At 39.5% G+C, this 21,688-nt stretch overlaps 1 protein-coding gene across 1 annotated transcript in view; it reads left to right on the top strand.

Annotated features, from left to right (window-relative positions):
- Nucleotides 1–1,294: 1,294 nt before the first annotated feature.
- Nucleotides 1,295–21,688, top strand: part of CCDC174 (coiled-coil domain containing 174) — a 78,680-nt gene continuing 58,286 nt past the window's right edge. The window contains exons 1-5 of the mRNA XM_053720916.1: nt 1,295–1,440; nt 11,163–11,267; nt 11,902–12,002; nt 12,083–12,141; nt 15,162–15,324. Coding sequence (XP_053576891.1) covers nt 1,402–1,440; nt 11,163–11,267; nt 11,902–12,002; nt 12,083–12,141; nt 15,162–15,324 — 467 coding nt within the window. The 5' untranslated portion in view covers nt 1,295–1,401. The remainder of the gene's footprint in view (nt 1,441–11,162; nt 11,268–11,901; nt 12,003–12,082; nt 12,142–15,161; nt 15,325–21,688) is intronic.

Raw genomic sequence — 21,688 nt, 5'->3', positions numbered from 1 at the left:
AGTGTCCATTTAAAGGTGAATGTGGGAGGAAATTCCTCTGGACATGGTTTCTGGAAGTCAGATTTTGCTTATTTGGAGATTATACACACAGTAGTGGAGTCTAAGTTCCCCAGCTAAAGCCTTGTGCCCAGTTTAGACTTTGGAAACTGGTCCTAAGGTCTGTATAAATGAAGGATTTTCCTTCATGGGATTTCTTCTATCTGACAGAGGACTCCAGTTTATTGACAAGTAGTCAAGGGCAGCAGAAAGCAATGAGGTTAGCACTTGTAAGCCCTGAGGTCAGCAGGGGTAAACCCTGGGGTCAGCAGCATTAAACCCTGAGGTCATCAGCAGTAAGCGCTGAAGTCACTAGAGATAAGCCCTATTGTCAGCAGGAGTAAGCCCTGAGGTCACTAGCAGTAAGCGCTGAGGCCAGAAGGGGTAAGACCTGAGGACAGCAGCAGTAAATATGAGGTCAGTAGTAGTAGTCAGTAAAGGTAAGCCCTAAGGTCAACAGCAGTAAGACTTGATGTCACTAGAGGTAAGCCCTGAGTTCAGCAGCAGTAAACCATGGGGTCACCGGTCACTAGAGATAAACCAGGATCAGCAGGGCCAGCAGTAAACCATGGGGTTATTAGAGGTAAGTCCTGGGTCAACAGGGGTAAGCCCTGAGGACATTAGAGATAAGCCCTGAGGTCAGCAGCAGTAAGACCTGATGTCACTAGAGGTAAGCCCTGAGTTCAACAGCAGTAAACGCTGGGGTCACAAGAGGTAAACTCAGAGATCAGCGGTGCCAGCAGTAAGCCCTGGGGTCACTAAAAGGTAAGTCCTGAGGTCACTAGAGGTAAGTCATGGGGTCAATAGAGGTAAGTCCTGAGGTCACTAAAGGTAAGTCCTAGAGTCACTAGAGGCAAGTCCTGGGGTCACTAGAGGTAGGTCCTGAGGTCACTAGAGGCAAGTCCTGGAGTCACTAGAGGTAGGTCCTGGGGTCAATAGGGATAAGTCCTGGGGTCACTAAAGGTAAGTCCTAGAATCACTAGAGGCAAGTCCTGAGGTCACTAGAGGTAGATAGGGGTAAGTCATGAAGTCACTATTCGTAAGCCGTGAGATATTAGACAGGACAAGGAGTATAGATATAATAGAGATGCGCTAAACTTAAACTAGAACTGACCCAGAGATACAATCACTTCCGGGTTATAAAGAGCTTCACTGGACGCAGTGTTCTGGTAAGAGGGTGTTCTAACATTCGCAATTGCGCATTAGGACCAACAGTGTAAAACAGCTGCTGTAACGTCACCGGAAGTGACATACTTCGCTCTTTTCAAAAGTTCGGCCTCTTACCAGAACAGCTGGATGTGACGTAATAACATTACGGATGTGACGTTAAAACGAGCTGCCCGTGAGAAACACACTGTAATCGGTATGGATAAGAAGAAGGTGCTGGACGTGACCGCAAGCTCGGTAAGTGATCTGTTATCCTGGTAACTGGGTGAGTGTGAGTAAATATGCTCTAGTGACTGCTCGTGTGTGTGTGAGAGAGAGTGATAGTGGTTACGTGAGTGACTCTGCTAGAGAGAGTGTCAATTACTGTGCTCTGGTGAGATAGTGTGTGGATGTTACAGGCGGAATATGAGTGACTGTTCTTTGCTGAGAGAGAGAGTGACAGGCAGTATATGAGTGACTGTGCTCTGGTGAGAGAGAGAGTTTGACTGTGTGCTCTGGTGAGAGAGAGAGTTTGACTGTGTGCTCTGGTGAGAGAGAGAGTTTGACTGTGTGCTCTGGTGAGAGAGAGAGTTTGACTGTGTGCTCTGGTGAGAGAGAGAGTTTGACTGTGTGCTCTGGTGAGAGAGAGAGTTTGACTGTGTGCTCTGGTGAGAGAGAGAGTTTGACTGTGTGCTCTGGTGAGAGAGAGAGTTTGACTGTGTGCTCTGGTGAGAGAGAGAGTTTGACTGTGTGCTCTGGTGAGAGAGAGAGTTTGACTGTGTGCTCTGGTGAGAGAGAGAGTTTGTAAGAAGAAAGGGTGGCACTAGCACTACAAGTATTATTGGTACAGGGTTGCTCAATTAAATTAATTGAATATATCAGTATTCGTATGTATATCTGTATATATATATCCACACATCCACATAAATATGTGTGTATGTGTCTTTTATATGAGCAGGGGTGCTTGTGCACAAGAACAATTTTTGGATGAAGTCTGGAGCCCCAAAGACGGGGATCAAGACTGAAAGAGTGCACTTGGGAAGCACTCCCGTCCCTGATTGTAATAATTAATAAACTCACATTCAGGACCAAAAACTTGGTATTCAAGTGGATTTAATTAAAACATAACTTTTATTAGAAAAATAGTTGTGTAAAATCAAAATGTGTGTGTATGCACTTTAAAAACACATAGGAACTGGGCCGCAAATATTAGTTAATACTAAGTTCTGTACCCTGATTATACAAATATTGTGGGTCCCTTTAAAGAGGGAATCCACCCCAATATTGGGTGTTGTTTATATTTTATCTTAGTGCAACAGTAATAGTAGTATAGGAGTTAAATAAATAAATATAAAGATTATATTGACAATAATAGTCTTATTTATAGTCAATGCAATTGGACTGATGTAGGATTATAGCAGTATGTACTATCACACACTATTAAATAAACTGTATCCTAGCATCTATTACCCCATATAGTGTCATATACTGGGGGTAGACAAAGATATATCAACTGGGGTTCGTTGGCTAATTGTGTGTTATACACTGTGCAACACTGTGGTTAGAATAATCCGTCTTATTGGAACATATGATGCTAATGGTAACCTAGATTACCCTTCAATGTAGCTTTCGATACAAGGGAAAGGAAAAAAGGCTCTTGTATAATATTTAATACCTTGTGGTGTAATTCATTAGTGTATTGAAACACACGATTATCAGCTTGTTACAAATGTATCTAATATAATACGTCCTTGTTTGTACACCGTTTCAGAATGGCGCTTTGTTACCCTATAGAGTATGTAATGCTTAAATTAGTAGCTGATAAATTAAGGATAATAATCTTGAACAGAATTGCTGCTCATGTGTCTCCATTCACATCCATGCGTGTAGAGGCAGAACTTGTTTTAATAATTACTGCTGTTACTTCTATGTTTCAAACAAGCTCTCAGTTGCGCCTTATTTTGGCTTTAGATGTTTAGCAATCTTAGGGTAAACTGGATGTTTCACTTGTGCACTAATTACTGAGAGAGGTTTATCTAGTATCTTATTTTATAAAAAAGAGTTTGTGAACCTCTCAGTAAAAGTTAACTCAATTCACATCCGTGCGTATAGAAGCAGAACTTTTTTAGATTAGTACTATTATTACTTCTATGTAAAAATATCCTCTACATTACGTCTTATTTGGATTGGGCTGTTTAAAAATCAAGACAAGAGCTACAGAATTGGAGAATCGTCTCTTAAAGCGAGGATACAGCAAAAGATCTATCCGCAAAGCTAAAACAAGAGCACTCAAAACCCCAAGATCTGATCTTTTAAAGACTAAAGTCAAAAAAAGTGACTCCAAGACTCGGCTAGTGCTAACTTACAATCAAGACACCCATTTAATCACGAATATAATTCAGAAAAATTGGCACATTCTTCAAGCTGACCCTCTACTTAAAGACCTAATAGGAGATCGGGTGCATCTGAGTTATCGAAGAAACAAAAACTTGAAAGAAATGCTTAGTCCCAGCCATTATGTATATAAATCCAGAAAAACAAGACCGGTAGAACAAGGATCCTTTGCCTGTGGAAACTGCTCTTCTTGCAGCAATATGATAAAAAAGAAAATCATAACAGATAGATTCGGAAAACATCATAAAATCAAGACATATATCAGCTGCAACACCACGGGTGTAATCTATGCCCTTCAATGCAAATGTCCCAGAGTCTACATAGGAATGACAACAAGAACGTTACACACAAGATTGATGGAACACATGCGAAATATCAAAAACGCTCCGTCTGATCTGTCAAAAGATAAAAAGATCACGTCTGTAGCATCTCACTTTCTTAGATACCACCAATCTAAAACCTCTGAACTCAAGTGTCATGGGATCCAAAAAATATCATTAGGTTTAAGAGGTGGGGACCTGGAAAAAGCCCTTCTAAAGGCTGAAACCAGATGGATATACCTAATGGATTCAGTATACCCCAAGGGTATGAATGAACAAAACAATTACTCCATGTTCCTATAATGATATAAAGATCAGGAACTTTTGTACATTAGAGGAAACAGTCAAAACCATCCAAAAATATACTAATGTCATCATGGTGGGCCTACACAATAGGATCCTAAAGTTCATCCCTTTCAGAATTTTCCTGTCCAATTTTTCCCTCCCTTCACTAACTCACCCATAACACCTTTGAGTGTTCTAATGAATATGTATTTACAACTTTACTCTCATCACAAGGTAATGCACCTTAATCACCCTTTTTGTTTGTTTAAATAATAGAATTCAGTCACCCTAAGAAACCCACAAACATCTTTATACCAACACTCATCATGTCAATCACTCACTCTGAACCGTAGTCACAATTTTGATACATTAGTGTTTTTTATACTATCTTATAGCACAAAACCATCGGTCCTTATTTTGCCTACATTACACACCAACGTCTCACGATGTGTATACTCCCCCTATGTTTCAGTATGCACCTTACTGATCTTTTTAACTTTTCAACGTCACTTATTCAAATCACTGATCCTCACTAGGATTTATTTAATAATGAATGCTATCATGTTTAAATTTAATATTTAACTCGCATCCTGCATTAGTCAGGAGCCTGCTTGGTTTTTCCCATCACACAAATTGTATGGTCTAATTTGGTAATACAAACCTTGGTACTTAATTCTAATTTCTAAATGCACCAGAATACATAACATGTATTAAAAATGGGCTTACAATAGGTATCTTCAAACCAGTTTCAAATTACGGTATTCTCATATGTATAATGTACACTCCTTTTCTCTTCAAAAGTACTCATGTCACAGATCTTGCTTGTTATCTCTCTTTCTCCTCACTAAATTTTACAACAGTATTAGGCACTTTCTGCACACTGTATTTAAATCATGTAACAATTGATCCTGGAAAGTGATTTACAAATAATTTCAAGTTCTCACTTAATACAGGCACACTCAGTAAAAACATCAGGTTTTCTGGAATAAGATGACCACAAACCAGAATCTCGCTGGTTAACTGTTTCCACTAACTAATAGTTCCAATTTACTGTCTTATGAATAATAAAAAATAAAAAATAACAACAAGTGGGAATATATAAATACATTTTTATTTATTTTCCTGTAGTATTAGATCTGTGTAATAATAGAATACAATTATACATGGAATATATTTGTTGTTAATCAAATCTGACAGTAATATCTTAACCTCAAACCCTGTGTTGATACATCGGTGATCGTGTGATACAACACATTGGGGGGTGAAACGTCATGATCTGATCCTAACACACCCCCATTTCAGAGCACTATGATTGGTAAACAGGAACCAATCACTTGCATCCAGTGCATTTAAAATCCCTCAGACGCCGGCGCGCGTCACCTTTGAAAAAGCCGAGATAGTATCGGCGAAACATGTCAGGGAGGGGTATTGTTTAACAAACACCCCTATTAGTTGTTTTTAAACGGCATGGGAATCTGTGCATATACTAAACAATTAGCCTGTAATCCTTGAAATTGGTTAATGTAATACTAGTTACTTCGATAGAGCAACAGTATACTGACTGCAGTGTTAAAAAGTATATCGATAACCACGCTACACGCTAGGGGTGGCTACAGGGGGCAGATAATATTCGAATTAACAGGGTAACAACCTCATAGGCTTAACTAACCATTACCTATGCCAAAATAAGGCATTTACTAGGATCCGTCTTACAAGTTTATATGTAAGGAAAACAGTTATTTAAAACAGCTTGCTACAAAATGAGCAACCTTTGTTTTCGTCATTAAGTACCTTAAGAAGTCGACTTGCAACCTTGAATCTTGCTAAACTTATACAACAATATAGACCTCTATAGACCGCGATACCTTGGTAGCACTGCTACATGCTAGCGGGGGTTGCCGGTGAGGACAGCTAACATTAAGAACTTGTGGTGCAAAAGCTATACAGGCTTATTTAGAATTGTGAATGCAAAAATAGAATATCATTGAGTCCTGTCGCACAAGACAATACAGAAGACCGACACTTATTGATAACTACAATACGTACAATCCACAATTCAAATAGCCAATTGTCAAAGAGGGGAAGCCAGGCTTACATATAGCAAGCTATTATCAGTTTAGGAAAACAAATCGAGCTTTACTGAGAGACTTATAAATTGTGCATGTCCAAACAAGACACTTCATAAACCTTAGTCACTCAGTAGTGTTTAAGAGATACATCCACTTTTCCCCAAGATTTTTAAACAGCCCAATCCAAATAAGACGTAATGTAGAGGATATTTTTACATAGAAGTAATAATAGTACTAATCTAAAAAAGTTCTGCTTCTATACGCACGGATGTGAATTGAGTTAACTTTTACTGAGAGGTTCACAAACTCTTTTTTATAAAATAAGATACTAGATAAACCTCTCTCAGTAATTAGTGCACAAGTGAAACATCCAGTTTACCCTAAGATTGCTAAACATCTAAAGCCAAAATAAGGCGCAACTGAGAGCTTGTTTGAAACATAGAAGTAACAGCAGTAATTATTAAAACAAGTTCTGCCTCTACACGCATGGATGTGAATGGAGACACATGAGCAGCAATTCTGTTCAAGATTATTATCCTTAATTTATCAGCTACTAATTTAAGCATTACATACTCTATAGGGTAACAAAGCGCCATTCTGAAACGGTGTACAAACAAGGACGTATTATATTAGATACATTTGTAACAAGCTGATAATCGTGTGTTTCAATACACTAATGAATTACACCACAAGGTATTAAATATTATACAAGAGCCTTTTTTCCTTTCCCTTGTATCGAAAGCTACATTGAAGGGTAATCTAGGTTACCATTAGCATCATATGTTCCAATAAGACGGATTATTCTAACCACAGTGTTGCACAGTGTATAACACACAATTAGCCAACGAACCCCAGTTGATATATCTTTGTCTACCCCCAGTATATGACACTATATGGGGTAATAGATGCTAGGATACAGTTTATTTAATAGTGTGTGATAGTACATACTGCTATAATCCTACATCAGTCCAATTGCATTGACTATAAATAAGACTATTATTGTCAATATAATCTTTATATTTATTTATTTAACTCCTATACTACTATTACTGTTGCACTAAGATAAAATATAAACAACACCCAATATTGGGGTGGATTCCCTCTTTAAAGGGACCCACAATATTTGTATAATCAGGGTACAGAACTTAGTATTAACTAATATTTGCGGCCCAGTTCCTATGTGTTTTTAAAGTGCATACACACACATTTTGATTTTACACAACTATTTTTCTAATAAAAGTTATGTTTTAATTAAATCCACTTGAATACCAAGTTTTTGGTCCTGAATGTGAGTTTATTAATTATTACAATCAGGGACGGGAGTGCTTCCCAAGTGCACTCTTTCAGTCTTGATCCCCGTCTTTGGGGCTCCAGACTTCATCCAAAAAGAGAGAGAGAGTTTGACTGCGCTCTGGTGAGGGAGAGAGAGTTTGACTGCGCTCTGGTGAGGGAGAGAGAGTTTGACTGCGCTCTGGTGAGGGAGAGAGAGTTTGACTGCGCTCTGGTGAGGGAGAGAGAGTTTGACTGCGCTCTGGTGAGGGAGAGAGAGTTTGACTGCGCTCTGGTGAGGGAGAGAGAGTTTGACTGCGCTCTGGTGAGGGAGAGAGAGTTTGACTGCGCTCAGCATAGCAGCAATAAGCCCTCACTGAAGACATGCATGTTAGATATATGGGATTAATGCAATTTAACCATTTTTCATTTATATTTAAACTATTTAATAAAGAAGTGGAGGCTGCTGTGTCAGATTTCTGTGGGACGTGTCTGCTTTTAGATAATTACTATAAATTATAATTTCAGACCAGTATGAATTGGATTTCCCCTTACTCGATGGCAGGCATGATATAGAACAATGATTCATGTGACAAAATACAAAATTTTAAGAAAAAAATTAAAGGGACATTCAACACCAAAATTGTTATTGTTTAAAAAGATAACACTTTTACTACCCATTCCCCAGCTTTGCACAACCAACATTGTCATATTTAAATGGATTGTAAAGTTTATAGAATTGGTGTCTAGTATCTAAAAATACTCTTCACTTCATTAAACTTAACAAACACGTTTTTTTTTTTTTTTAATACTTAACATTTCCTTGCGGTAAACAGACCGCCGATCCTCCGCCTGCATCTCCTTCTGTATTTTGCAGATCAATGACGAATCTGGCTTCCTCCAATCGTTTTGTGCCCCCATAGGCATCAAGCTCGTTGGACACAATGATTGGAGGAAGCCGGATTCGTAATCGATATGCAATATACAGAAGGAGATGCAGAGTACTTTTAGATACTGCGCACTAATTCCTTAAACTTTACAATCACTTTAATATACTTTATAACATTTAAACCTCTAAATTTCTGCCTTTTTCTAAGCCTCTACAGACAGCCTCTTATCACATTCCTTTTTTTTTTTTTTTTTTTTTTTTTATTCGCTGTTATTTCACAACAAGACACGGCTCATCCATGTGGGCCATATAGATAACATTGTGCTCTCTCATGGAGTTGACAGACACTGCACTAATTGTCTAAAATTTTAGTCAATAGATAATAATAATTAAAAAGTCATGTGATCAGGGTGTTGTCAAAAGAGGCTTAAATAAAAGGTAATCACAGAGGTAAAAAGTGTATTTATATAACTGTGTTGGTTATGTAAAACTGGGGAATTGGTAATAAATGGATTATCTATCTTTTTAAACAATGCAATTTTTTGGAGTTGACTGTCCCTTTAAAGTCTCCCATATCCTAAAATTATAATTATTTTCTCTTTAATGACCATAAATCTGGTTTAAGAATGTGGGTTTGATATAAATCAGAAGTTTGAATAAATAAGGTAAACTATAGGATTGTATAAAGAATATAAATGTTTTCTATATTTGTACTATAGCTAAATATCTATGAGCATTAGCATTCCTTTAATATGTGGTTTGCAGAGCCAACTCTTTTATAGCTTGGTAGCCGCAAACAGTCAATCGCGGTCATACAGTTATTTTCATTGTATAATTATATCGCAAATGTACTGAATATTAGCTTATTACCAAAATCAGCAGGTACTGTTATTTCAACGGACATGAAAACATTTTTTTTTCTCATTATTTAGCCAAAGCATAAAATTTCCATTTTGCTTCTATTAGCACATTTTCTTAAAGGGACATTATACTCATATGCTAAATCACTTGAAACTGATGCAGTATAACTGTAAAAAGCTGATGGGAAAATATCACCTGAGCATCTCTATGTAAAGAAAGGGAAGATATTTTACCTCACAACTTCCTCAGCTCAGCAGAGTAAGTTGTGTGTAAAAAGTTATACTCCGCTGCTGCCCAGCTGCAGGTAAAAAAAAATGAAGAAATGAACAGCAGCCAATCAGCATCAGCAGTGCTGAGGTCATGAACTCTTTTACTGTGATCTCATGAGATTTCACTTAACTCTCAGGAGATTTCATAGTAAACTTCCTTAAACTGAATAGGGAAATAAGATGAGTGTGCACGAAGCTCACTCCCTTAGCTGTCCCGGGACAGACATACTGATTTGCTACTTAAAGGGCCACTGTAAGTAAATATTTTCTATGCCTGTTACTAACTAACTACCCCAAATACGCTTTTTATCAATAGCATTTCATTAACATATCTCTACCGTATATCAGAAATCTTGTCTGCAAATTTAATTGTTTTCCAAACCCACTCCGTGGGTTTCCTTTGCTCTGTACCAATCCGTTTACAATACCTAGGTTTCAAAATGGCGCTTTAAACACAAAGTTATTGGTTTAAGTATTTTGAACACTCAGTGCTGAAAATAGTGGGCAGGATAACGTGACATCATCGGCGAATAAAAGATATAACTTTTAGAACGTTATGAAACTTCGTTTTGGAGAAAATATAGGTCAGTAGGTTTTAATTAATGTTTATTAACTTTAATATGTTGTTTAGCTTAAAAATTATAACAGAAAGTAATCCTTTAAAGGGACATGAAACCCAATTTTTTTTCTTTCATGGTTTAGAAAGAGAATGACATTTTAAACAACTTTCTAATTTACTTCTATTATCTAATTTGATTTAATCTCTTGATATACTTTGGTGAAAAGCATATCTAGATATGCAATGTAACTGCTGATTGGTTGCTGCACATAGATGCCTCATGTGATTGGCTCACCCATGTGCATTGCTATTTCTTCAACAAACGATATCTAAAGAATGAAGCAAATTAGATAATAGACGTAAATTGGAATGTTGTTTAAAATTGTGTTCTCTACTTGAATCATAAAAGAAAATGTTTGGGTTTAGTGTCCCTTTAAAGTCCTTTACAATGGGATGTGGCTACTGAGTAACTTTCGAGGTAAAATATCTTTCTTTTTTACATAGAGATGTTCAGGTGATATTTTCTAGTCTGCTTTTTACAGCTATGCTGCATCACTTTCAAGTGTTTCAGCATTTGGGTATCATGGCCCTTTAATTCTCTTGTTATCCTTTGTTCACGAAGCAGCAATGTTCTACTGAGCGCTAGCAGAGCACATCTGACGAGCCAATGACAAGCAGCATATATGTGCAGTTAGCGCCCAGTAGTGCACTTCTGCTCCTGATCTAACTTAGGTATGTTTTCATTCAAGGATACAGAGTATAAAACAAATTAGTTAATAGAAGTAAATTGGAACGTTGTGTAAAATTGTAGGTGATATCTGATTCCTGAACATGTTGATTTAACTTCACTGCCCCTTTAAGAAGTACAGTGAAAGCGGTTTACTGTTTGTGAATATAAAACTGTAATGTTTGCTCTATGCCACATTGCGTGAGGTGATTAATTTCTGTGTAATACATAGGGAGACAGTGTTGTGTTAGTTGGTGTGTGGGTGAGATAAAAATCTCTATGCAGGTATGTCCTGTAGGGCCTCATGTCTGTGATTGTGACCATCTCATCTGCTTTAGCTGGTAGATCTCAAGGCCGAACTCTTCCGAAAACAAGAAGAATTTAAGCAAGAGAAGCTATCCAAGGATGCCGGTGCTCCTTTTAAACCACGAGCAGTCACTAAGGTGAGAAACCTAAATTCTATATAGAGAGCTGAAATTTGTAGCTTATGTATTTGTGTATTTTGCTGAAAGACAGTTTTACACACAATGTTATGTAACTGTTTTATTTTCATCTGTATGTCAAAGTTCCCATAGATCGCAGCACACCTTAATCTTTATCCAACGTTCACATATTTATTGGGATCTTTGAAAGGTACAATAATCAAGACAACGTTTTTGGACCTGTTGCCCTTAGTCATGTCATGATTACATGAATAAGGGCAACAGGCCCGAAAACGTTGTCTTGATTATTGTACCTTTTGGAGATTCCAATAAATATGTGAACATTGGATAAAGATTGGTGAGTGCTGCTGTCTATGGGAACTTTGACATACATAATTCACATTGTGCTGGACGTTTTTGCTTGACAAATCTGTATGCCGCTTAGGAGCCTACAAAGGGCTAGATTACAATTGGAGCGCTTAATTATCGCGCTCCCGCAAGAGTGATAATTTGCCCGTTTGCGGAAGCGCGATAAATAACCAGCCATTACAAGTAATTAACATTCACAGACCCATCCATATGTATGACGTGTGCTGGATGACTTGTTACCAAATGGGACTTTGTGCCACTCACAGGAAGGGGGTTTGTCTTTCAGAAACCGAATATATGGAGTAAGCAGAACTCTGGGGTCACAGCCCGAGCAGAGAGAGATGTGGAGGAGAAGATTGAAGAAGATAAATCTCTGGATAAATCAAGGTCAGTAAATAATTATTAAAGGGAATGAGGCGCTGTTGCAGCAAGGAGCAAACCTTATCATTGTGTTTTTTGTTTTTTAGGCAGAAGCTGGAAGAAAAGGCACTGCTGTATGAGCAGATGACTAAAGGAGACTTTCCTGGTAATATGCATCAGTGATACAGGCTATTTTAAAGGGATAGTAAAGTCCAAATTAAACTGTCATGATTCAGATAGGGCATGCAATTTTAAACAACTTTCTAATTTTACTTGTATCAAAATTTGCTTTGTTCTCTTGGTATTCTTAGTTGAAAGCTAAGCCTAGGTAGGCTCATGCTAATTTCTATGTCCTTGATGGGCGGCTCTCACAGCTAGAGGGCGTTAGTTCATGTGGTTCATATAGATAACTGTGCTCACGCACATGGAGTTATTTAAGAGTCAGCACTAATTGCCTGAAATGCAAGCATATCAAAAGATCTGAGATAAGGAGGCAGTCAGTAGATGCTTACATACAAGGTAATCACAGAGGTAAAAATTATATTAATATAAGTGTTGGTTATGCAAAACTGGATAATGGTAAATAAAGGGATTATCTTTTTTTTTTTAAAACAATAAAATGTTTGGTGCTTACTATCCCTTTAATGTATTAAGTGTAGGTTGTCTGCTTGAGGCTGTGATTTCTACCTAAAGCTTCACAGAACCACTGTTTTGTGAATCAGAAACTCTTTTCCTTCTAGAAGCTGACCACAAAACGGTTTCTGTGGTTCTGGACAATTTTCATATTATTGCAAGTAGCTATGTATTTAGATTTGTATGTTTAAGTGATTTTAGGTGGAAATGGACAAAGTATCATATATTTATTTAGGTTTCCCAAGTCTACATAGACGTTTTGATCCTTCCTAGCATCTAGCTCTTAGTTCTGTATGTCTTGGCTTTCCCTCCTTTTGAGCATTTAGAATATGACTCTAAATCAGTTCTATGCTATTTCATGTCATCTCTTTAGAGAGGACCTTATGTGGTGGTTGAGATAAAGTGGTGCTGCACATAGGCACATGTTCTCTATGTAAAATAGTCTCTAGGATCATTTTTTTTTGTCTTCCTTTAGTACCGGAGTTCTCTTTACCAAAAGAGTAAAGATCGTGTATAATTTCTAAGATGCTTAAAGACTTTAGGGGCGGGTAAAACCAGACATTTATCCATCAGTGTGTTTATAGCAAAGATTTGCTTCTGGTAAAACAGCGTTACAGCAAGATGGGTGGTTACCGTCACTCATGTTTATGTGAGACAAACTAGGGCACACACTGCAGTGGGGTTATCCTCTTCCTAGATGGGAGAAGCTAAAGCTTAGACCCCTGCCAGCACATCCATGTTATAATCAATACATACCATCTAGAGGCGCTTGCATGTTTTGACAAAACTTCTTGTATTATCTTTTGTATCCTTTTTATCCAGCCAGGTGACACTTTGGGCTGCTCTGGTGCAGAACTGTTGTTTAATGTCAGGATTTCCTCTTATTCTTTTCAGGTTATTAGCAGCAAGCCATCCTTCTTTGTCTTCATTGTATAGTTTATGTGTATGTGAAACAGCCAAGAGGGCTCAAATGTAAACAAATACCCAGGTATGAGCGTTACCTGACCTTTTCCACAGAACTTTCCTGTAGTGCGCTGCCAGACTGATGCATCTTAAAAAAAACACATAGTTCCCTGTAAAGCAAATTTGTACAGCTAATCCCAGACCTACATTTCAGTATCATCAGTAGAATTGCAGTTCTCTCCCTGTGTGCTCAGTGATAGTTATCACTTTAGGGGAGACAGGACCACAAGATAATGTGTTCGCCTGGAAACAAACACTTTCTGTCTTGTTTTAATGTAAAAGTGCCCTGAACTGTGAGGGTTCAGCATATTTGGAGTGAAAAGAGGTGATGCCGCTCCAGCAGAGAGAGAGCGTAAGACACGGAGCCAATCCTGGCAGGGATCCTCAAAGCGGACAAACAAACACCGCCCTCAATAACGGCGTGTGTACAGCATATGCACAGGTTGCAGGGTGCCAACCTAGAAAGAGCTGAGCAACCTAAAAATGTCACAAGAGGTAGGAAAAGGCAGCACTCCAAAGATCATAAATTAAAAACAAAAATCCTTTATTCACAAAATAAAAACGGGCTCGCACACAGTGATACAATGGTAGGAGGAGGCGGGGTCCTGACATGTTTCATGCCGGCACTTAATCAATCATAGGATTCAGCATATTTGTACAAGATGGATGTATTCCTGAAGTATAACTGTGTAGTCTCATCCCAAAGGGTAGTTAAAGTGAAAGTACATTTTTATGCTCTGCAAACTATGGATGTATTCTATAACAATAGTATATTGAGATTGCTATGTTTTTTTTATATTACTAATTCGATTTTATTTCTTAATATATATTTAGCTTACCGTCATTAGCCTTACTCCGCCCACCCTCCACTTCCTATATTTTGCTGCCTTTACGTATAGAGTGGTCCCACCCGCTCTATACGTAGGAGCAATGCGCGTTCATGAGCACGGAACGCATTGCGCATGTGCGAATCGTCGATCATGGCCGCAATGCGCATGCAATTTTGTCAGCCGGTCTTCGCGGCTGCAACAGATGAACAGTTATGCAAATGCGCGAATCGGGAACGCGCGCCCGACATAATCCTGGGTACAAGAGCTTTGGCGCATGCACAATTGATCCGATAGTTGGATGATGTAGCCTCACAGCTGCCGATCGGTCAGAATGTCAATTGGACTAAAAATACACGTGACCAGGAAGTGAATTGGCTCTAGAAAATTGGAAAAATTATACTTTATTTGCGGCGAAAAAGCTATTTAGATCGAACTTTAAAAAAAAAAAAGTTGAATTAAACTCTTATTTTTAACTAAACTGTATAACTGGGTATAGCAGATCACCTAACTTTACTGTTTCACTTTAAGGCTTGAAACCTTCGTTCGTTGCTTTTTCTCTGTTCCTACCAGGTGGTGATGGTAAATTCTGCTACTATGCTAAGAGAACAAATCGGATTTACTGCATTTGAGGTTGTCTGTGAGCCTCACTACGTGAAGCTCAGTATAATTTATACTAACTAAAGCATTTACATTGTATATGATATTTGTCTGTCGCTTTCCCCTTATTCTCCCTTCGTTTCATTTTGATGCTGTCTTACAGATGAAGAAACAGAGGAGTTGTATCTGGTTGACTTTGGTCAGAAGATCATAGATAGGCAGAAGGAGGTACAGGCTTTGTATCAGAAGGGACGACCGGCAGCCAAGGAAGAGAAGGAGAGTCCAGATCTTCCAATCCCAGCTGCACAAAATCCCAGTGAGGAATGGTGAGTGTACCTGAGAAGCTGCAAGGTTTTTTTTTTGTTTGTTTTTTCTTCAGCTTTTTTCCATTGACTTCTATGGGCAAATGCATGAACGCAATCGCAATTTTCGAATTTCAACTTTTTGCGCAAGTCGGGTTATCGCTGGAGAGAGAGATGTTTTTTGTTTGTTTTTTTAACTTGTAATACCAGCGCAACCCGACAAGCACAAAATAGAAAATTCGAGTGGAGTTTTCCCTATTGTGAAAACGCAAAATACCGGTCTACTTGCAATCTAACCCTTATTGTGTGCACAGACCTTTAGTAATGCAGCGCTTAATTACTGATAAATACTGTGCATATATAAACATTTATTGTATGTGCAGACCTAATTGTAATGTGGCACTTAATTATGGATATATTCTGTAACATTTACTCTGTGCGCAGACCATTTGTAATGCAGTGCTTAATTACCAATATATATACTCTGCATATATAAACATTTATGTGTGCAACCCTTTCGTAATGCAGCACTTAATTGCTGATTATACTGTACATCTATAAACATTTATTCTGTGTCCAAACCTTTTTGTAATGTGGTGCTTAAAGTGATTGTAAAGTTTAACGAATTAAAGCCTGGTATCTAAAAATACTCTAAAAACAGGTGCACTTTATTTCTTTAAACGTTACAATGACGCTTCTTTTTTAAAATACTTACCGTTTTGTTTTATGGAAAGCAGACCACCAATCCTCCACCCGCAGCTCCTGCTATATTTAGCATATTGATGATGAATCAGTCTTCCTCCAATCGTTACATTGCGTTGCTCCACAAGCTGGACACCAAAGTGGGCACGCAACAATTGGAGAAAAAACGGATTCGTCATCAATATGCTAAATACAGCAGGAGCTGCAGGCAGAGGATCGGCGTTCTGCTTTCCATAAAACAAAAGTAAATATTTTAAAAAAGAATCGTCATTGTAACATTTAATGAAATAAAGTGCACCTCTTTTTAGAGTATTTTCTTCTGTTATGTGTGATCAGTCCACGGGTCATCATTACTTCTGGGATATAACTCCTCCCCAACAGGAAATGCAAGAGGATTCACCCAGCAGAGCTGATACAGCTCCTCCCCTCTACGTCAGTCCCAGTCATTCTCTTGCACCCAACGACTAGATAGGATGTGTGAGAGGACTATGGTGATTATACTTAGTTTTTATGACTTCAATCAAAAGTTTGTTATTTTATAATAGCACCGGAGCGTGTTATTACTTCTCTGGCAGACTTTGAGGAAGAATCTACCAGAGTTTTTACTATGATTTTAACCGGAGTAGTTAAGATCATATTGCTGTTCTCGGCCATCTGAGGGAGGTAAAAGCTTCAGATCAGGGGACAGGGGCAGATGAATCTGCATTGAGGTATGTAGCAGTTTTTATTTTCTGAATGGAATTGATGAGAAAATCCTGCTATACCGTTATAATGACATGTATGTATACACTTCAGTATTCTGGGAATGGTACTTCACCGGAACTACTTTGTTAAAGGTCACTAATCTTTTTAATAAGTATTATATCATGTTAAACGTTTTTGCTGGAATGTAGAATCGTTTACACTGCTGAGGTACTGAGTAAATAAATGTTTGGGCTTTATTTTCCACTTGGCAGTAGTTTATTTTGAATTGTGACAGTTTCGTTTCTCTTCACTGCTGTGTGTGAGAGGGAGGGGCCATTTTTGGCGCTCTTTGCTACGCATCAACAATTTCCAGTCAGCTATTATTTTTCCTGCATGATCCGGTTCATCTCTGACAGATCTCAGGGGTCTTCAAACTTCTTGAAGGGAGGTACATTCTCTCAGCAGAGCTGTGAGAATTTTTTATATTGACTGTGGATAAAGACGTTACTCAATAATTTTTATGTCAAATTTAGTTATGTTATCTTACTAATGGGAACAAAACCTTTGCTAAAAGTTGTGTTGTTTTAAAGTTGATGCTATAACTGTTCTCAGTTTTTTATCTCAACTGTCATTTAATCATTTAATCGTTTAAGTACCTCTTTGAGGCACAGTACGTTTTTGCTAAAAAAGATTATAACCAGGTTGCAAGTTATTGCTAGTGTGTTAAACATGTCTGACTCAGAGGAAGATATCTGTGTCATTTGTTCCAATGCCAAGGTGGAGCCCAATAGAAATTTATGTACTAACTGTATTGATGCTACTTTAAATAAAAGTCAATCTGTACAATGTGAACAAATTTCACCAAACAGCGAGGGGAGAGTTATGCCGACTAACTCGCCTCACGCGGCAGTACCTGCATCTCCCGCCCGGGAGGTGCGTGATATTATGGCGCCTAGTACATCTGGGCGGCCATTGCAGATAACATTACAAGATATGGCTACTGTTATGACTGAAGTTTTGTCTAAATTACCTGAGCTAAGAGGCAAGCGTGATCACTCTGGGGTGAGAACAGAGTGCGCTGACAATACTAGGGCCATGTCTGATACTGCGTCACAACTTGCAGAGCATGAGGACGGAGAGCTTCATTCTGTGGGTGACGGTTCTGATCCAAACAGATTGGATTCAGATATTTCAAATTTTAAATTTAAATTGGAGAACCTCCGTGTATTACTAGGGGAGGTCTTAGCAGCTCTCAATGATTGTAACACCGTTGCAATACCAGAGAAACTATGTAGGTTGGATAAATACTTTGCGGTACCGGCGAGTACTGACGTTTTTCCTATACCTAAGAGATTAACTGAAATTGTTACTAAGGAGTGGGATAGACCCGGTGTGCCGTTCTCACCCCCTCCAATATTTAGAAAGATGTTTCCAATAGACGCCACCACTCGGGACTTATGGCAAACGGTCCCTAAGGTGGAGGGAGCAGTTTCTACTCTAGCTAAGCGTACCACTATCCCGGTGGAGGATAGCTGTGCCTTTTCAGATCCAATGGATAAAAAATTGGAGGGTTACCTTAAGAAAATGTTTGTTCAACAAGGTTTTATTTTGCAACCCCTTGCATGTATCGCGCCGATTACGGCTGCGGCAGCATTTTGGATTGAGTCTCTGGAAGAGAACCTTAGTTCATATACGCTAGACGACATTATGGACAGGCTTAGAGTCCTTAAACTAGCTAATTCATTCATTTCGGAGGCCGTAGTACATTTAACCAAACTTACGGCTAAGAACTCAGGATTCGCCATACAGGCACGTAGGGCACTGTGGCTAAAATCCTGGTCAGCTGATGTTACTTCTAAGTCCAAATTACTTAATATACCTTTCAAGGGGCAGTCCTTATTTGGGCCCGGTTTGAAAGAAATTATCGCTGACATTACAGGAGGTAAGGGCCACGCCCTACCTCAAGACAAAGCCAAAGCTAAGGCTAGACAGTCTAATTTTCGTCCCTTTCGGAATTTCAAAACAGGAGCAGCATCAACCTCCACTGCACCAAAACAGGAAGGAGCTGTTGCTCGTTACAGGCAAGGCTGGAAGCCCAACCAGTCCTGGAACAAGGGCAAACAGGCCAGGAAACCTGCTGCTGCCCCAAAGACAGCATGAACCGAGAGCCCCCGATCCGGGACCGGATCTAGTGGGGGGCAGACTTTCTCTCTTCGCCCAGGCCTGGGCAAGAGATGTTCAGGATCCCTGGGCGCTAGAGATCATATCTCAGGGATACCTTCTAGACTTCAAATTATCTCCCCCAAGAGGGAGATTTCATCTGTCAAGATTGTCAACAAACCAGATAAAGAAGGAAGCGTTTCTACGCTGTGTACAAGATCTGTTATTAATGGGAGTGATCCATCCGGTTCCGCGGTCGGAACAAGGACAAGGGTTCTACTCAAACCTGTTTGTGGTTCCCAAAAAAGAGGGAACCTTCAGACCAATCTTAGATTTAAAGATTCTAAACAAATTCCTAAGAGTTCCATCGTTCAAAATGGAAACTATTCGGACAATCTTGCCCATGATCCAAAAGGGTCAGTACATGACCACAGTAGATTTAAAAGATGCTTACCTTCACATACCGATCCACAAAGATCATCACCGGTATCTACGGTTTGCCTTCCTAGACAGGCACTACCAGTTTGTAGCTCTTCCATTCGGATTGGCTACGGCCCCAAGAATCTTCACAAAGATTCTAGGTGCCCTCCTGGCGGTACTAAGACCGCGAGGGATTTCGGTAGCTCCGTATCTAGACGACATTCTAATACAGGCTTCAAGCTTTCAAACTGCCAAGTCTCATACAGAGTTAGTTCTGGCATTTCTAAGGTCGCATGGATGGAAAGTGAACGAAAAGAAGAGTTCTCTTTTTCCTCTCACAAGAGTTCCATTCTTGGGGACTCTTATAGATTCTGTAGAAATGAAGATTTACCTGACAGAGGACAGGTTAACAAAACTTCAAGATGCATGCCGTGTCCTTCATTCCATTCAACACCCGTCAGTAGCTTAATGGTAGCGGCAATGGACATAGTACCTTTTGCACGCCTACACCTCAGACCGCTGCAATTATGCATGCTAAGTCAGTGGAATGGGGATTACTCAGATTTGTCCCCTACTCTGAATCTGAATCAAGAGACCAGAAATTCTCTTCTATGGTGGCTTCATCGGCCACACCTGTCCAGGGGGATGCCATTCAGCAGGCCAGACTGGACAATTGTAACAACAGACGCCAGCCTACTAGGTTGGGGCGCTGTCTGGAATTCTCTGAAGGCTCAGGGATTATGGAATCAGGAGGAGAGTCTCCTTCCAATAAACATTCTGGAATTGAGAGCAGTTCTCAATGCCCTTCTGGCTTGGCCCCAATTAACGACTCGGGGGTTCATCAGGTTTCAGTCGGACAATATCACGACTGTAGCTTACATCAACCATCAGGGAGGGACAAAAAGCTCCCTAGCAATGATGGAAGTATCAAAGATAATTCGATGGGCAGAGTCTCACTCTTGCCACCTGTCAGCAATCCACATCCCGGGAGTGGAGAACTGGGAGGCGGATTTCTTGAGTCGCCAGACTTTTCATCCGGGGGAGTGGGAACTTCATCCGGAGGTCTTTGCCCAAATACTTCGACGTTGGGGCAAACCAGAGATAGATCTCATGGCGTCTCGCCAGAACGCCAAACTTCCTCACTACGGGTCCAGATCCAGGGATCCGGGTGCGGTTCTGATAGATGCCTTGACAGCACCTTGGAACTTCGGGATGGCTTATGTGTTTCCACCCTTCCCGCTGCTTCCTCGATTGATTGCCAAAATCAAACAGGAGAGAGCATCAGTGATTCTAATAGCACCTGCATGGCCACGCAGGACTTGGTATGCAGATCTAGTGGACATGTCATCCTGTCCACCTTGGTCTCTACCTCTAAGACAGGACCTTCTGATACAGGGTCCGTTCAAACATCAAAATCTAACTTCTCTGAAACTGACTGCTTGGAAATTGAACGCTTGATTTTATCAAAACGTGGTTTTTCTGAGTCGGTTATTGATACCCTGATACAGGCTAGGAAGCCTGTTACCAGAAAGATTTACCATAAAATATGGCGTAAATACCTATACTGGTGTGAATCCAAACATTACTCCTGGAGTAAGGTTAGGATCTCTAGGATCTTGTCCTTTCTACAAGAGGGCTTAGAAAAGGGTTTATCGGCTAGTTCATTAAAGGGACAGATTTCAGCTCTGTCCATCTTGTTACACAGGCGTCTGTCAGAAAATCCAGACGTCCAGGCCTTTTGTCAGGCTTTAGCTAGGATCAAGCCTGTGTTTAAAGCTGTTGCTCCACCATGGAGTTTAAACTTAGTTCTTAACGTTTTACAGGGGGTTCCGTTTGAACCCCTTCATTCCATTGATATAAAATTGTTATCTTGGAAAGTTCTGTTTTTAATGGCTATTTCCTCGGCTCGAAGAGTCTCTGAGTTATCAGCATTACATTGTGATTCTCCTTATCTGATTTTTCACTCAGACAAGGTAGTTCTGCGTACTAAACCTGGGTTCTTACCTAAGGTGGTTACTAACAGGAATATCAATCAAGAGATTGTTGTTCCATCCTTGTGTCCAAATCCTTCTTCAAAGAAGGAACGTCTTCTACACAATCTGGATGTAGTTCGTGCCCTCAAGTTCTACTTGCAGGCAACTAAAGAGTTTCGTCAAACTTCTTCCCTGTTTGTCGTTTATTCTGGACAGAGGAGAGGTCAAAAAGCTTCTGCTACCTCTCTCTCTTTTTGGCTTCGTAACATAATACGTTTAGCCTATGAGACTGCTGGACAGCAGCCTCCTGAAAGAATTACAGCTCATTCCACTAGAGCTGTGGCTTCCACTTGGGCCTTTAAGAATGAGGCCTCTGTTGAACAGATTTGCAAGGCTGCAACTTGGTCTTCGCTTCATACTTTTTCCAAATTTTACAAATTTGACACTTT

The sequence above is a fragment of the Bombina bombina genome, chromosome 7 (genome assembly GCF_027579735.1).
Source record: "Bombina bombina isolate aBomBom1 chromosome 7, aBomBom1.pri, whole genome shotgun sequence".
In the NCBI taxonomy this organism is placed as follows: Eukaryota; Metazoa; Chordata; class Amphibia; order Anura; family Bombinatoridae; genus Bombina; species Bombina bombina.
The sequence above is the reverse complement of the archived record's forward strand: the minus strand, read 5'-3'. Positions and strand labels throughout refer to the sequence as shown.